The following is an 18,941-nucleotide window of genomic DNA, read 5'->3' as shown; positions in this document are numbered from 1 at the left end:
TCCTATACTAATCCTAATTAATGACAGGTGCATGGATAAAGAAATGTGACATAAATACCAAGAGTTCTTAATAATCTGAAATGAAAATAAATGTTTATTTCAATAATAATAATTTCAAAATGCAGGTCATATCTTCCCAGCTTGAGTCTTTGGCTTGGTTCAGCCCTGTCTGTTGCAGCCATTTGGGATGGTTTAACTTTCTCTCTCTCTTCCTTTGTTGCTCTCCCTCTCCCTGTCTGTAACTCTGACTCAAATAATTTTTTAATGGAGATGTTGGGATATGTTGTTCAAAAGGTTTAAAACTTCAATTAGAAGAAACAAGTTCAATAACATATTGGTTATAATTAATAACATTATAATATAGTCTTGAAAATTGCTAAGACAACAAGTTCTAAGTACACACAAAAAAGTATGTGAGGTAACATGAATTTGTTCTAGTAAATCCTTTCACACTATATACATTTTTCAAAATATATTCTACATGAGAAACATACACAATTATTGTCAAAATAATACATACATAATCAAGAGTAAAAAGAGAAACTGATATACATTCCATATCTAAGCACTCAAGATGAAACATATTAAAAAATTTCAGATTTCCCTCCCCAATTTACATATGTATTCTAAAACTGTACCATAATTTGCAAAGATTTATAATTTCTTATTAGACATTTATATTTCTTTTAGAAGGACACATTAATGAGTATCAAAAGTTCATTCCTTTGTTCTCTGAATACATACCAAAGCCTATAGGCAGTTTTATTGTCCATGTGCAATCTAAGCTGCTGGGGTAGTTTCCAGGAAACCCAGGACTAAGAATCACACCACTGAAATCTGACATGGCACCACCACACTGGGCTGGAAAACAAAAGAGGTACCATGTAAACCACATAAGTAAAGGAATTTGAAGTAATTTTTTTAAAAAAGGTAAAAAAATAATCCAAATTTACACTGTCTTCAAGTTAAAACCATTTGAAATAAATTTAAATTGTACAAATACCCATTTACAAAAAGCGTAATGCACAAGTCTAATCAATTGGCAAGGAATTTCCAAAAACAGCATGGGAAGACTTCATACTTCCTTCCTCATAAAAAGTGCAAATTAAATCAATTTCTTCTCAAGCTATTGCTCACATGAAGCAAACACAATGGGTGAGAAGGTGCTCTTTCCCCAGAGGCTAGCTTTCTTCACTGCCTTAAGTATGTCTAGAACTGTTCTTGAATCATCACAAGGATACAATTTAGAATAAGATTAAATGATTCACTTCAAGAGCACATACTACATTCCAGAGTTAATACTTCTCACGACCCCCTCCCTTTTATTTCTCGTGGTGAGAAAATACTAAATCTTTTTTAATAAAAGTATTGTCTTAATTTATAACGTATAAATGATATCATATATTAAAGCTGGCATGTGGACTCGTTTTGCTCTGAAAGAATCAGCATAAAAAGCAGGGAAGCATTAATCATTAACACAGACTAGAAGGTTTGAGAGGAATCTGTACATGTGCTTGTTTTGGAATCTCTACTATATGAGTTCATGATTGATAAGCGGAGCAAAATAGTAAGAAAATTATCCATTTATTCAAATTAAATAAAACTTTTAACATGTATTAAGGAAGTTGCACTTTAGAAATCGATTCATCCCTTTAAAGCACATTTTCACTAATTTTATTGAAAAAAGTCATATAAATGCATGCCTATTCAGTGTTGGATAAAGAAATAAGACTGCATATGAAGTTCAAAGCTATCTGTAAACAACACTTATTTTGCAATTTCGTTTACTTATTTTAATTAAAGTAGCAACATATAGATGCTCAGATTCCATGTTCATAGCATAAAGATGAATTTAGCAGATAAAATTATCAATATTCAGTACAATAACCAATAAAATGATTGTGAACTGAATAAATTATCTATGAAAAATATTTTATCAGGGAAGTATATATAAGGTTGGCGTTATTCTGGATATATGTTAATCTTGGCATCACCCAAAAAAATCTAAAGAAACATCAATATTTTTCTATCATTTTTAATTTCCAATTTATCTATAACTGAACCAAAGTAATTTTCAATATAGAAGAACTATTACTATTCATCAACTAATTTTTCTAAATATTTGTTTCCCACATATATACACCAAAATCCCCAGGGATTAAATTTCAGTCAATAAAAAAATATTCTGCGGAGATTACATTTGTTCATTTATTTTTCTTTATTCTGAACTTAAAATTCATAGCAAGAAAAGAGGACAGACCATGAGAAGCATATGAAGAACCATACCAAAAAGTGCACCTGCTGTTAACTCTTCATTCATGTCCATTTACTCAACATCTCTGTTATCTCACACATACCTGTGTGACGGTTTTGTAAGAGTGTTCCCAAAAGCCTCAAAAATAAACTATATTGTTCCTCTCACTTATTGTGAGAGACATAACCATGCCCTAGTCCTTGGGATAAAGTTTTGATTCTTCCATGTTATTTTCTCTAATATTTAGGATATTATATACATCTTACAATTCTCCATCAAAGACTCAGGCAAACTTGTTATTACTTTCAATTTCACAATGATAGAACCTTACTACTTCTTGGCTAATATTTTAAGACATTTATCTAACTCAACCCTCTATCACCATGATTTCTTTAAATATGACCATTATGAAATGGTGAAATATTTTAATTTCCTACCAAATATGCCACCATTTATTTTTAAAATAAAATGAAAGAAGATGTGTGTTTAAATATGTATATAAAGAAAAGAGAATCATCTGTGAATTGCTTTATGTTGGATTTTTAACAAAATATTAAAATGTTCAAGTTCTTTTCCCTTTCAAGAATTTTTCTTACTATTGGACCCTAATTTAACAATTTTTTACTATAATAGCTCTGAATTTCTTGTATAGTTCCAGTTCAACACTTAGTATTTTATTCTTATTATTCTTATTCTTACAGTAAAGATATGCAGTCAACATTATTATCAGATGAGCAAAAGAAATAACAAAGAGTGTTATATTTGTCATATATGCTTTAGTAGCAGTTTGAATATGATGGACATTATCCTAATCAGTATTCCACAAGGTTTCACAGTAAATTATGCCATATCATAGTACTTTAAAAATATATTGTTTAATTGAATTAAAATATTACATCCATCTAAGCTTTTTTAGCCAACCATTCATATGGGAAGATGATGTTTAGGAACATAATTCATCTCCTAAAGGAAAAGTGTAAGCAAATCATGATTGAGTTCATAGGGTAGGACCTAATCCAATGGAACTGAGGAAGAGTGACTGCACAGAAGAGAGATCCTGAGATGATACAAGTAGCCATTGTAGACCAATAAAAGAGGCTCTCAAGAAAACAACCTGCTGGCACTGTCTTGGTGGACTCCTAAGTCCACAAACTGAGAAAAAAAATAAACAAATCATTTCTTTTCTTTAGGCCATTCAATTCAGGAAAATTCTGTTAGGCCAGCCCAAGCTGACATAAATAAGCATAATCATTGTGTAGACACGTCATGCAGATCATACACGTTGGATTAGTTGTGTCCTTTTTCCTATCCAGAAAGGCCTAGCTCTCTCACCCAACTGTCTTAATCACATTTATGCTTCAAAGTTCTGTAAACTCTATGGGATAATCATGCTTTCAAATTAGTTCAATCAGTATCTGTTCCTCTTCCCAAAATTTAATAATTTACTTAGTTGTTTAACTCAATATTAAATTATTCTCTTAGCAATTCATTTTATATTGCTTTTTAAAGAAAATTTGCTTATTCATTTACCTTATTTTTAACACTTCAAATGACAAATGAAAACTTTAGAGCTAGGCATCCTACCTTATATTTTTTCTTTCATACTGTGTAGAGCCCAGTGTAATAATGGTTGCATACAGGTACCAAAAGTGAGGAAAAGAAAAAATAATAAATGATGGATAAAAGTAATTTGGAAGCAGTGTTAACTCAGGCAAAATATGAGCCCATATTTTAAAATACCTAGGTTATTTTTTGACATATTGTATATCTTGATTACCTATCATCATAAATGGTATTGCAAAAAGTGTCATGGTCTGTGTAGAGATTCTTTACATTTCTTATTAATGCACAATAGTTGGCGATATGATATTCACTTATTTTCTGACCTATAGGTATGTGTCCATATCACAGTAAGAAAGTGCTTAGTAATAAAAAAGTTATTTGTGCAGTTTTAAGTCATCTCCTGATGTCAACCATGGGAAAAAATGTATATAATACAAGCTTTTAATTTGTGAAGCATCTTAAAATAACTTTTCCACAAAACCTGATAAAGACAAACTGCTTCATCAAGGAAGAAATTAAAGATAGAACAGCACAGATTTAGGACATTCAAAATGGAATCACAGGTTGTTTTCAACTGGGTCTCAGGCAGGTGTACAGCTGAACTCTTGAACTGGACTGTGTCCCACATATTTCTGCAGGCATATACTGACCTAATGAGCAAAGTTAAACAGCTCTCTTGCAGATGAAATCTACTGGCTCCTGCAGTAGTTTGCTTCCTGAAAATATACCCAATCCACTTATGACAAATCAGCTTGCACCCTACCACAGACATCATAATTCATGACAAACAGGAGATGCAATTAATAGCCCCCATAGATTTGGCTGTGATCAGGCAGTATTTTTTGAAACTTGAGAGTATATTTCCAAGATTCCTTTAGTTTGTGTCTCCCAGACTGCAATCCATATGTGCACAAAGAAACAGTTATTTTTTGTTCTTAGGTGGATTTTATTTGATCAGCACTGGGAACAACATATTACTGGGCATGTCTTTAAACACAATTAAACTTAAAATATTACTTATAGACTCTTACCCAAACAAATTGGGATTGGGTAATTCCATCGTCTCACTGGTCCAGGCATACATGTAATGTGAGAATGGCCCTATGTGAACAAGATAATTGTAGTTCAGCAGAGATTCATAAAAGGACTAAAGTAAAGATAGCATAAAGAATGATTTTTATTAGAAGATGCTTAAATTCATACTGTAACTTTAATAAACACTTTCACTGGAAAGCAAATTATGCATTAAGAATGCTTATTATACTTACATGTGATAAAATATAAAATAACAAAAGGATACTAATAGGGAATATTTATATATAACTTTATATACAAAATTCTTTTGAAAGTATTATTAATATAATAAATTTCATATATCCATAGATACAATTTTAATATTTTTATAATCAATATGCTCTACTAAGATACTGCATTATTGTACAAGTGAAACATGCACAGCATTGTTATATACATAAGTGCTGTTAACATTAAATATAAAGTGGTTGCAAACATCTTATATAAATATGTACTACAATAAGTCAAAATGCATTACATTTTAATGAAGTATAAAACCAGGAAAGATCTATTTGAATTTTTGAGACTAATAATTTTAATATAAAATTTAAGAATATAAATTATTACTTTTAAATTTTACTCTCCCTATGCATTTTCTGTGAAAACTTTCCTGTGAAATAGTTCGTATTTCAGTTTCTTTCCTGATTTTTTAGTGAGTCTCTACTTTAGGAATATCATATGAGATTATTGCTTGTTTCTCCCCAATATAAAATATATAAGATCAGAATATACATTAAAATCCAATTCCTTAAATATATTCCTTAAATACATTGACGTAGAAGTTGCATTTAACCTTATTTGCTTTCAGTTGCGTTTGCTTATTTCTGCTTTTCCAAATTCCAAGAATCCCAAAGTTCAGGTGTCAGCATCCTATGTGAGACAAGTACTGATTTATTTTGTCTCAAAAAAGAATTTTTGGCTATTTCTAAATAACCAAATTTAGTTCATTACTGAAATTTCTCTCACTTGTGTATTTTATTAACAATATGAACATACTTTTGACTACATAACCAAGGATCAATATGTTGTTGAAACCTTTGGCTTGTCAACCAGTGAGTTTTAAAATATTCAAAAAGAACGATGAAAATCAAAACTATAAGTTTTTAAATAGACTGACCTGAAGAGAATAGCCTTGGTCACAGTGGAAGGATACCACATCACCAACCATGTATCTGTCTCCAATTTTAATTCCACTGCTAGGGGTTTGTGGTTCAGGACAAGAATCCAACCCAATTGCTAAGAATATTTAGTGATAACAGTTGAAGTTATTTTCAAATAAAGAATGTTTAAATCACACATCTTACGTTGCCACAACTAAATAACAGCATCAGAGAAATTAAGAACATTTTATAAGCAAAAGTTAACTAAATGTGCTTTACATCTCCAGGGTAAAATTAACTTATCAATTTTTACAACTCCAACCATTAAATGACTGTAATTATACTTTTTAAACTCCAAATCTAGTTATTAACATGAAACAATAATCTGAATGAAAAATAAAAATGATATAATTTTGCAGCAAGACCTCTGTCCAATAAAATATAACAATACAGAATATACAAAGTTTTTTTAAAATGATTTGAAACTTTAAGAAGTTGCATGTTTTTTTAACCAAAACATTTTTTTAAAGTTACCATTCATCAGTAAAAGTGTTTCCATTTTCAGTAAACACCATATTTGTCTATTCACATATGAATTAAATACATGCTTAAGTGGGTTAATAAAAGCCAATGAAATCACATTGTATTACATAGTTCATAAAAACACATGCAAAACATTAGAATAAAACATCTCATATTCATTCAGTCCTGGGCTATGTTACTTTCCTTTAACAGATGGTGTGTAGCACTGACCTCCACATTACCTGAGGCATATAACACAGCTGATGATGCAAAAACAATTATGCAATCAGCTGTCCATTTATGTCCCCTTGAAGAATGGAGGCTTGCAAAGGGCAGTTTAGAGCACAAAATCCTGAGGAAGCACTCAATATTTTTTTTTTTTTCATGAAGAATGAGTAGCAGATAAAGGACAGTAACCTCTGATGCTGATTATTTTCTGACAAATGTCTGTGTCTAATTCTGCAAATGGAGGATTTTGTGGCTGACATAGTGAGAATAAATTAAATCAAGTCCAATTGAGCAACATCGGAAGACAGAAAATGTCATAGAAGCTCTGACTTGATATACTTATGACCGCATCAGAATATAAGGCTTTATAGCAGGAATGAGCAGTCATTTGAAGCAGTCCTGCATGAGATAAAGCATGTCTAAGGCAGGCAATCCCAGTGCTCCATGCTGCTTTAATCACCTAGGTCAGAATCTCCCACCATATTTCTTTAATTTTTTTTTCTTTTAATCCTGAATTCAAGCACCTAGGAGAAGTCGGTAAGTATTGAATTGTGATGAGGCCAGTGTGATGGTGCAGTAGGTCAGGCAACTCACATATCCCATATTGAAGTGTCAATTCCACTCAGCTTCTCCTGTGTAACTGCCTGCTAAGTGCCTGGGAAAGGAGCAGGTGAGAGGGTTGCTGCTCACTGGGCAGAACTAGACAGAGTTCTGGCTTTCTGGCTCTCACCTAGCCCAAGCCTGGTTATTACAGCCTTTGTGGACTGGCCAGACAGAAGGTCTTAACTTCATTTATGACCTATGAATGAATCTTATACTATAAATTTATCCCTTCTCAAGAATTACTAAATATTAAGTAAGTGGTTGGTGATTCAAACATACACATCTTAACAACACCTGATTTTCCTTTCCATTGTTACAGTTTTAATATCTTGGTAGTTCATAGCAGTTAACTGATTACTATTTACCATTAAGGTAATCTCTGCCATCATTCTTAACTGAGAAGGCCAGATTTTATTCCCATACATTTATCATCCATTTCTATCAAGTTTTAAATTCAAGGTCATATAGAAACAGAAAACCATCAATACCTATTTTTCTGGGAGGAAAACAAACAGAACTGTTATACAATTTTGCAAAATAATATTGATAACCTGTTTTGAACTAGGTTTTTACAAAACATATATTAACCATTAAACATGCTTGTGAAACTATTTAATTGTTTAGAAAATGATATAAAGTCTAGGAATTGTGTAATAACAAATATGTAAATTAAAAATTATTATGTGACTAACTTCATAGTAAAATGACCAAAGATAAATATGTTTAATAATGATTATGTTGTGGCGATAGTACCATGGCATGTGTGCAAAGCCTCCGTCTGCAGCACTATATGGGTGCTGGGTCATGTCTAGGCTTCTCCACTTCTGACACAGCTCATTATTCATGGCCTGAGAAAGTAGAGGATGCCTCAGATCCTCAAGGCCCTGTACCCATGTGGAAGACCCACAAGAAGCTCCAAGATGTTGGTTGTGGACCCTCCCAGCTCAAACCAGTAAATCTGAACCAGCAGAAGGAAGATATCTGTGTATGTGTGTGTGTGTTTCTGTTTCTCTTTATCTCTGTAATCGTTTTTCAAATAAAATAAAATAAAACTTTTAAAAATTATTTGTGACTTATGTCTTTCTTGCATATTCTCCACTTAAAATTTTTTGCATATTGTGAATTACTTTTAAGTAAAGCAAAATAACTTTACTTAAATGAATTGTATTAGTAGAGAATTTGAGGGCTTACAAGAACTGTTCTTCTATTTTCCTATTAGAGAGTGATAATAATCTGGTAAATCTCTGTTGAACATGAACATATCAGAGGAAACAAAAAATCAGTATGGAGAACACTCAAACAACTCAAAATCTGCAAACCATATGATCCAGCAATAGCACTCCTAGGAATATATCCAAAACACCTGTTTCACGACAAACCAACATGCACCCCTATGTTCACAGCAGCACAATCAGTAATTGCAAAAACATGGAAGCAACCAAAATGCCCATCAGCAGAAGACTGGATAAGAAAGCTATGGTTCATCTAATCCATGGAATACTACTTAGCTATAAAAAAAAAAACAAACAAAAAAACAAAATGCAGTTCTTTGTGGACAAATGGGCCCAACTGGAAACCATGATGCTAAGGGAAATGAGCCAATCCCAAATGGTTAGATACCACATATTTGCCTTAATTTAACCTATAATTTTTTTTCTTCTTTTTGAACCTGTAACTAATACTGTCTCAACCCATGTGTTTTGAAAAATTGTAAAACCTACTATACTTTCAAAACTTTGTGCTATACCCCTAATATAACTGCTATGCACCTCAACTGTTGAAATGTCAATGGAGTAGCCACAGGATGTGGCTAAGAACTTGCAGTTTTTTAATAGATTGTTTACTCAATATTATGTCAATTAATACCATAACATTGTAAATTGTTTCTGATGTTATGTTAGTGCTTTTGATTGATTGGGTTTTTACTCTGTTGGCTCTACCTTCAGACCAGAGAAGGTCTCCCCCAAAAGCCATTGAACTTATCTGGACAATAAGATGTTGGACTCTATGCTTGGTATATGCTTGCAATGAAGGAATCTCTACTGAACTTGAACTGTGGTCATGCAACAAGGTGGAGGAATCCACCATGGGAGGAGGGATATGGGGGAGGGGGTGAGGGCAATCCCAGTGCCTATAAAACTGTGTCACATAATACAATATTATCATAAAATAAAATTTTAAAAATGAAGAAAAAAAGTAATAAGCTAATCAGATAAGACAAAGAAATTATGTGTTGAAAACTTCACTCACTTTGTTTTTGTATAGCTTAATGAGCACTAAAGACAGCAAAACCAAAATAACTAAAATTTCTACAGATTAAATTTTACAGTCATGTTTTATTTACACAAATAAACTTGTAGGCCAATAAATATTCACTTCAAAATATCTTCTTTCGCAACTATCTTTCACTTGTTTCTTCATTAGCAGAATCCACAGATTATATGTGGAAATTAACGATAACAATATTTTTTGCTGGAATGCTGAAGAAGTTTTATTTCTGCTAGTCTTTATTAAAAGTAACCAAAATATTTAAGATTATGAGTTAAATGTTGCAAAGTCACATATGCACAATAAGAGATCCTCTACATGAATCATTTTTAATGGGACAGGATAAATTAGTCAGCTATAATAACTAAAAACAAACAGAAATGGATCCAGGTACAAACCTATATAAAAATCACAGTTATGTCTCCTGCCCAATTATTGTTGGTAATTAAATGAAACATGAAATTCTCATTTATTCATGTGACCAATATATATTTGTAACCAAAATTATTATATCCAATTCTGTTCACAAGGAAGTCAAGCTGGAGCAGGATGTGTTGTAAATCATATTTATCAGTGATAATTCTGAATGTGTGTGTGCAAAGACAAAAGATTGGTATGTACACAAGTGTTTGATAATGATGGACTTATTTTAAATATGCTGAATATTTTTAACTTTTATCTATATAATAGAAAATGGCTATTATTTCTATTTATGCTAGTTTATGGGGAGTAAAATTCATACCAGAATATTTATTAAACATTCTTGATGATCAAAGGGGGATTCAATGTTATTTTATAAACTTGAAGATTGGCTAAAAATTGCAGTGCTAAGCAGACACTTTTTTCCAGCATAATATATCTCAGTATTAACTAGTTAATCTCCTAAACAAAAGTTTGTCAAATATTATTTGTAACATGAAAGTTAAAGAATGCCTATGGGTTTTAGGGAAGAAATAAATCCGTTTTTCTACTTACTAATGGGCTACAGTGACTGTAGAACATACTGTTGTACAGGTTTCACTCATATTTACTTATATTCTTAATGTTTTAGTTATTTTTATGTTTATCATAACTGATGTTAGTTTATTATTACTATAAATAAATATTCATTAATATACATCAGTTACCAAATTTTAGTTTATTGCATAGTTCTGAGATAAATCAAAAGGTTATATATAATTCTGAGCTGCAGAAATCATTCATTCACTCAACAATCAATTAGTGACTTCCTACTGTGTATTTTCTAAGACATTAGATGCTGAAAATAGAAAGTTCTACTGGCAATGGTACCAACCACACTCTAAAAAAAATTCTTAATGGAGCCAGCAAGGCAGTTTTTAACAGATGATTAAATTGCAGTGAAAAAATTAGCAATAAATAAAGGTCACCTTTTGTTGAATAATTGCTTCATAGAAAAATAACACATATGAATACTGAAAGCAAATATGTTAATAACTCATAATAATGAGGGGAAAGGTGGTTAGATGTTCTGGCACAGAAAGTAGTGTGTTGAAATAATGGTTTCCTAAAAGACTTCTTTTTTTTTTTTGGGCAAAAAATGAGATTTTTTTTCCCCAAAACAGAATGTAGTTTTCTTGGGAAGGTAGCAAGAAATGTAACTGATAAAGGAGACAAAAAATACACCACGAACATCATTAAAATCTTATCCAGTACAACATGTCGTAGATCTCACCTGGACGACACAAGCAGGGTTTAGAACACAAACTCCTGTGTTAAGCATCGTGTCTCCACTTGTGGCATTTTACTTATGAGATCTAATGGGTTTTTTGTGCTTTAGTTTCCTTATCACAGCAACTGTATTAAGAAAATACCCATTTTATATGCATATGGTGCTACTTAATACATACAATAGACTTGAAAGAGTGGCTGGGCTTTGGGCGTGCTTGGTTAATATTATCATTGGTGTTTCAGGAATGAAAACAAACCAGAATGCCAATGCTTATTTTTTAGAACTGTAACTCTGTTAAAGGAGATTTTTCCTCTATCATAACTATATAGGTGGCTAATATCAATATGCTTTACATACATATTACAGGAATATTCATACAAGGAAAATATGTAAGTATTTATTTCAAGGAACAAAAATCTAACTATACCAAGTTTTTTCATAGTCTTAAAAGTGAAAATTTCTTATTTACTCAACTACAACATTATTGATTTTGCTACAGTATAACCCACTGTATTAAAATTAGTGTCACAAGCTGAAAATCTAACTAGAGAAAGATAACATTCTAATGTTCGGGCCCAGTGTCGTAACACAAGGGCACATGCCAGGATCCCATACGGGGCACCAGTTCTAATCCCGGTGGCCCAACTTCCCAGCCAGCTCCCTGCTGTGGCCTGGCAAAGCAGTCAAAGATGACCCAAAGCCTTGGGATCTTGTACCCGCATAGGAGACCCGGGCTCCTGGCTTCTGATGTGCGCAGTTTTGGCGTTGTGCCTGCTTGGGTAGTGAATCAAGAGAAGGAAGATCTTCCTCTCTGTCTCTCCCCATCTCTGTATATCTGACATTCCAATAAAACTAAGTTTTTTTTTTTTTAAGGCCTAATGTTTACATAATCCAGAAACTTAAGCTAAAACCATCTCTAAGCTTTCACCACAAACAGAGAAAAAGTCAATGAAATGCTCACAAAATAAAATTTGATTAAAACAAAACACAATATAAGCTATGAGAAATCTGTAAGGCTATGTAATGAATAAGGATTAATGTGGTAACAGGCATGAAGTATATTTATTTGTATGCAATACATTCTGAGTTAATGGCCATTGAAATTAAAAATGACAAATACTAATAATCTAATTTGGCCAGAAGGTGATTCTAAATTAATATTTCATGAAATGTTCACGTGCATAAAATAGTTGAAATCAGTGTAAGTACAATTAATAATAAAATTAATATATTCTACAAATAATTATATAATTAGCCCAAAGGAGATAATTTTTAGTGATTATAAAAGTAAACTCATTAATATCTAATGCATTAGAGCTTAAGCATTTTGCCTGAGAATGGGAAGCAGTAATATAATGACTATGTTAAGTCAAATGTTTTGCTATTTATGAAAAAGCCCAATATATGAATTTCTGGGTGCTATTATTTTGTGAGTTGTTTTTCACTGTCATGAATTTACACCAGCTCTATAACTGCACAGGATAAAAACATGCTTTGAGACTAGCTGAATTGTCACAGGACATACTGAAAAATTACTAGTGGCAGATGTCATCAATATTCTTAGACGAAGGAGAGAAAAAAAAATATTATGGCAACATGTACCCTTGTCTTCTTCAAAGACTAAGTCTTGAGGTCTTTGAGGAACTTCAAATACTCTCAAGACCTTGAAACACCATTCCTGCAAGTATTTTCATTTTTAAAACTTTGAATTTTGTAGTTACCCTTGAATTTTCTGGGTTTCATGTGGCTATCAAATGGCAGAGATAAGGGGGAAACATAGGTGTGAATCCAGATTACCACTCTTCTATCCATGTCAATCTATGCATGCCAAGAAATTAATTCAAATGCCAACCAATTCCCAAAGAATTCTTTAGTCTTGATCTACCAGAAAGGCTTCTTTGGTCTTCGGTTGAAATCTTAGTACATTCAGCCATCAGAAAGAAATACTGAGAGACAGATAGAGACAAAAAGACAAAGTCATATCTGTTGATTCATGCCCAGACTCCTGCATTGACCAGGTCTGTGCCAGGCTAAACTCAGGAGCCAGGACCTCCTTCAAGGTGCCCTCATGGGGGTGGAATGAAATTAGATTTGGGCTGTTGTCCATTATTTTATACATGACATTTTTAGGCATCTGGATTGGAAGCAGAGCAGCCAAGGCAGGAATCTGCACCCATATGGAATGCTAGCTTCCCATGCAGAGGTTTTAACTGCTATGGCTCCTTTATCACCACTTGCTCTGTGCATGATCTAAACTATAGAAAATACTCCAGTAGTCTGATCATTTTGAAAATAATCTTTGAGGCATAGTAATATTATACAGTAAATATGTCACTGAAAATAAAAAAAAAATTGCTTGTTTCACAGCAGAAATCAGGTGAGCTTTCTAGCTGATTTCAATTATAATTCACACTTCTGACAAATGCTTGCTTGCACAAACTATCTTAACAGTGTTCACATCCATGTGCCCATGTTCAAGCAGTATGAATGCAACTTAGGAATGGTTCTTATGTAAATTTATGATATACATGACAACTCTGAGTTTCAAGTTAATACAAAATAGATCTTAAAAAGGTAAATTTTTGGAAGTCTAGAATTTAGTATTTTATGAAAGAATAAATGAGATTCTTGTATTTGCAAAGCAAAATGAAAATTGAAAATTATGGGCCAAGGTGATAAAGAGGGCTGTAAAAATGTACTGCTTGCTCTAGAATAAAATTATCTGATATGCATTTTAGAACTTGTTTTGAAAACACTGATCTCTAAATGCTATTTTCCAAACATTAATTCCCCCATGTAAAATAAAGGTAAAGCAATATCTAGCTCATGATTGATAGGAAAATGAAATTAAACCATACATATAAAATAATACTGTACTTGGCATATACTAATCATTTGAAAAATTAGTTTATTATAGATGAGAAAATTTCAATTATAATTATTATGATGGAGTAATTGTTACCTAACAATGAAAGCCTAAGAAGGGGCTTGTCTGGGTCCCACATTGGAGTGCCCAGGTTTGAAAGAATACTGTTAAACACAAGCTTTCTGCTGGGATAGAACATGGAGGGGAAGGCAGCAGTGATGGATTAAGTGACTGAGTTCCTGCCCTCAGTGTGGGAAACTGGCATTCAGCCTGTTTCCCCCAGCTTCAGCCCAGACAAAAGCCAGTGAAAGCATTTCCACAGTGAACCAGTAGGTAGGAACTCTATGTTTCTGCTTCTCAAACAAACAACCCAATAAGAAAAACATTTTAACATGTAAACATTAATGGGCTGCTTACAAGTTAGATATACCACACTTTTAAAACAGTCATGAGCAAGCTGATGCAAGCTTCAATATATAGTTGGAATATGATTTAACTGCATAACATTGTCAAATTATTAAATAATAATCTACTTCAATTATTTCAGAATAAGCAGCGTATGAAAGCACTTGAATCAATTCCATTAAAGAAATCACATGTAAAGAAAAATTTTCACATTTCACTAAATCACACTTGAAGAAAAAAAATTCTTTAAAAACACAGTTTTAGATTTATTTAATTAAATTACAGGAAAGGAGAAAACAAACAAAACAAAACAAAACAAAAAATAGTATTTCTTCTGAAAAATGTCATCAGTCAGGTTGTTATGACATGAAAAGAAATCCACCCTTCCTCCCTCAGTCTTCATGCAGATGTTTAAACATCTGATGGATTGATGCTAATGATTGACGAATCAAGAGAGACTTGATGTCATTATAATGTGGGGGAGATGGTCTCAGTAGGCTGTCTTTAGATCATTGAAAGCTAGCTCTTGGAAGGTATTACTAAGGAGAGAGTTAGCTTTATAAAAAGAGTCTACTTCCTGTCTCTTTACATTCTAGTTAACCATAGGCTTGTTCTACCAATATTATACTATTACCAACATCTAGTAGATAGCAGGGTATTGGAGGGACTTTATTTTGAACTGAGATCCTCCAAATTAAACAATTAAGCCTCTTCTCTCAAAGTATCCCTTCTCAGATAATTTATTTGAAATGAGGAGAGGACAACTAACACTGCAATGTTTTTTAAGTCATTTTTTTAAAAAAGAGCTATTACAAACTTGCACAATGCATAATTAGTCCAAATAACTTGTTGGCAATCAAATATTTAGGTTCTGGATGTCAGATGCCAGGACACTGTCCACACTAACACAAAATGATAATCTGCCTTAAACAAATTGATTCACCTGTTTTCAAGTTACGAAGAAAATATCCCTTGAGGACAAAACTCCAGCAACATATTTTGTGTGACCTACAGAAAATGAATAATGTGCAATATAGTTCCAACAAGTGGCTTAATATTTACTAAAGAGAGAAGTGAAGCGAGATGTGAGTTGAGTAAGATGTTCTAGTTATGATCTCCTCCAGCCTGAATGTTATCTAGCAGACACTTGCGGATCTCAAATGAAAGGTTTATTCCTTTTCCTTTCTAATTATTTCTCTGCTTTCTTCTTTCCCTCACAGTTTTCCCCTCCACTACAGTTACTTCAGTGACACTTTAAAAAGAGAAACACAGTTAAAAAAAAAAAAAAGAAGCACCTAAAATAAAGCTCAGTGACAGCGAAAACAACACCAAGTGGGAAATTTATATCAGTAAGTCCCTTCACCAGAAGAGCTGCAAATACTTCAAATAAATAACCTAGTGGTGCAACTCAAGAAACTAGAAAAGAAATAGTAAACCCAACCAGTAATAGCCAAAATATTAAAGATTGGAGCAGAAAATGAAATAGATAAAAAACCACAAAATGTCAATGAAATGTAGCCTTATTTTAATATAAAAATATTATGTCTGTAATTATAGTAACCAAGAAAAAGAGGCCAAAATTAATTACATCAGTGATTTAAAGGGGATACTACACATGGTGACAAAGAAACAAAAAGAGTTCTTACAGATTAGTAAACAGCCTTTATGCAAGGAAAAGAAATGGGCACACTACCCTAGAGTTAACATCGTTCTTGACAAAATATCAATTCAACAGTTCTAGAATAAAAACAGTCAAAATCACTATGTAATCCCAAGTGCTCCAACACTGAGTTCAACTTCATACTCTGCCTATTTAGAAATGTGAACACAATCCTTAACAACTTGACTGTTAAACTTGATATCAAATTTCTTTCCATGATATGACAAGATCCACCTTAACTGCCTGACAGAAATCAAAAGATATTCTGAAAGATCACATTATTTTTTAGGAGATTTTTATTGTTTGGGAAAAAAAACAACAGAACACAACTTTTGTAACTGAGATGCATTTCAACCAAAAGATATTTTCAGCTTAAAATGGAACACACAAACATTGGGCTTTAGGGACATTACTGTGAATTTATAAGTGAATCATCGAAATTTAACTGTATTTACTTCCTGCATCATGAATATGATCCTTCTAGGAATGGAAGGATAGGAATTGATTATGACATAGATTCAACTCAGACAATAATGTCAAAATAGAGAAATGGACTTTATCAAAATGGAAATCTGTACATCAAAGGAAACAAAGGAGAGGAGACAACCAGCAAAAAATGATAAATTATTTACCAACTATTTATCTGACAAGACAATAATCTCCTGCATAATAAAGGAATTCAAATAAACCAATATTTAAAAAAAGAAACCTACAAGCAATCAGATTTGGAAATGCATGAGCAATCTAAACAGACATTTCCTAAAAGAAGATATATGAACATTAATCACAGCATTTATTTTAAAAAATGTTCAATATCACTTATCATCAGGAAAACATAAATGAAAACCACAATTAAGATAACATATCACCACAATTATCATTACTATTAGTAAAAATAATTAAATGGGTGGGAATCATGGCAGAGTGGACTAACCCATTTTCTCTAGCACACTGGAGCACATACCACATGAGAGCACAGGGTCAAAGTTCCAATTGCTTAACTTCAAAATCAGTTCCCTGTTAATCCTATTGATAAATCAATGTAAAATGGACCAACTACTTGGGTCCCTGCCACCAAGTGGAATGGAATGCCATGGTCCTAGTTTTGGCATGGCTCCGATCTGGCTGCTTTAAGTTATTTGTGGAGGGAACCAGTGGATGAAAGATCTTTTTTCTCATTCTGTCTCTCCCTCTCTCTACGTTACTCTGCTTTCAAAGAAATAACGTATCTTTCAAAGGAAGAATATACAGCTAATGCTGGTAAGGATGTAGACATACAGGAACTCATATACACTGTTTGTGGAAATGTAATCTCACAGTGATTATGAAAAACCATGTGCAAGTTCCCCAAAAAACTAGAAATGAACTGTAATATGATTCAGTCATTCACTAAGTTTATACACAAAGAAACTGAAATCAGTATGTCAGAGATATCTAAATACTTATATTCATATGTCCTTTTGCAACAGCTAATATAGGGAATCAGTGTAGTCACCCATTGATAGGTGAGTGAACAAAAAACATGATAAATATGCCACAGGAAAATGCTGTTAATTGAAATGAGAAGAACAGAAAGACCTGGAAGAGTGTTAAGGGGAGGAAGAGATGGTAAGAAGATGATTAATGAATTCAGGTATACAATGGAAAGAAAGAACAATTATAGCACAGTAAGGTAACCATGGTTGGCAAAAATGGGATTTTAAAAAATGGTGAATTAAGAGGATATTAATTTTCTAATGCATATCATATGCAAAATGTGAGAGATGCCTCTGATATATTATACACTATATGCACTATACTATAATAACACAGTGCACACTATAAGTATTTGAAACTTATATTTACTAATTAAATATATAAATAAAATAGTAAAATAAGCATTCATTTGGAGCCATAATTTAAAATGCTAATTTTTAAAAAAATTTTATTGGAAAGGCAGATGTACAGACAGGAAGAGAGACAGAGAGGAAGATCTGCCGTCCACTGACTCATTCCCCAAGTGACAACAATGGCCGGCACCATGCCAATCTGAAGCCAGGAGCCAGTAATTTCTTTCCGAGTCTCCCACGTGGGTGCAGGGTCCCAAGGTTTTGGGCCGTCCTCGACTAACTTCCCAGGCCACAAGCAGAGAGCTGGATGGGAATTGGAGCTACTGGGATCAGAATTGGCACCAACGTGGGATCCTGGCACATTCAAGGCGAGGACCTTAACCACTATGCCACCACGCTGGGCCCTAAAATGCTAATTTAAGTTATCACATAAACATTAGAAGTTCTAAAACATGATGGTACTTTGTAATACAAGAATAAGTTATTTCTTGCCTCTAAAATATTGCATATGTTATTTTGATTACGTATTTATTTCTTATTTTATCTTCATCTAAAAGAGTAGTAAGCTCCACAGGAACAAGAATAAATTAACTTTACTGATTACTAATGTCAGTAATGTGTAGCACACAGGTGTTAGATAATCTTGTTGGATGAAGAGTGAAAAGGGTCTATCTTCTGGACTGAGCTAACAGTATTTGTGAGATTAAGATTTTTTGCACAGAATGTAAGGGCTAAGATTTTCAGTGTTAAGAAAAGGCAGAAGGAGACCACGACAAATGGAGAGAATGATAGGGAAAGCAGAGAGGGAAAGCGTGATACAATCTTCAAAACAAGTAATTCCTTCATTTAAGTAGTAAGGTATCGTAAAATTAATGTGTG

The 18,941-nt window shown here is 32.8% G+C and overlaps 1 protein-coding gene across 3 annotated transcripts in view; it reads right to left on the bottom strand.

Annotated features, from left to right (window-relative positions):
• Positions 1-18,941, bottom strand: part of CSMD3 (CUB and Sushi multiple domains 3) — an 873,364-nt gene that overhangs the window by 94,175 nt on the left and 760,248 nt on the right. For all 3 annotated transcript variants that reach the window (XM_040979396.1, XM_040979397.1, XM_040979398.1), the window contains 3 exons: positions 6,009-6,127; positions 4,849-4,918; positions 745-861 (listed from right to left, as the gene is read on the bottom strand). In XM_040979396.1, the coding sequence (XP_040835330.1) occupies positions 745-861; positions 4,849-4,918; positions 6,009-6,127 (306 nt within the window). The remainder of the gene's footprint in view (positions 1-744; positions 862-4,848; positions 4,919-6,008; positions 6,128-18,941) is intronic.

This window comes from Ochotona curzoniae, unplaced genomic scaffold, assembly GCF_017591425.1.
Source record: "Ochotona curzoniae isolate NIBS_2020 unplaced genomic scaffold, NIBS_Ocur_1.0 contig_3190, whole genome shotgun sequence".
NCBI classification, from domain to species: domain Eukaryota; kingdom Metazoa; phylum Chordata; class Mammalia; order Lagomorpha; family Ochotonidae; genus Ochotona; species Ochotona curzoniae.
Note: the sequence above shows the minus strand (reverse complement) of the source record. Positions and strands in the feature narration are given on the sequence as shown.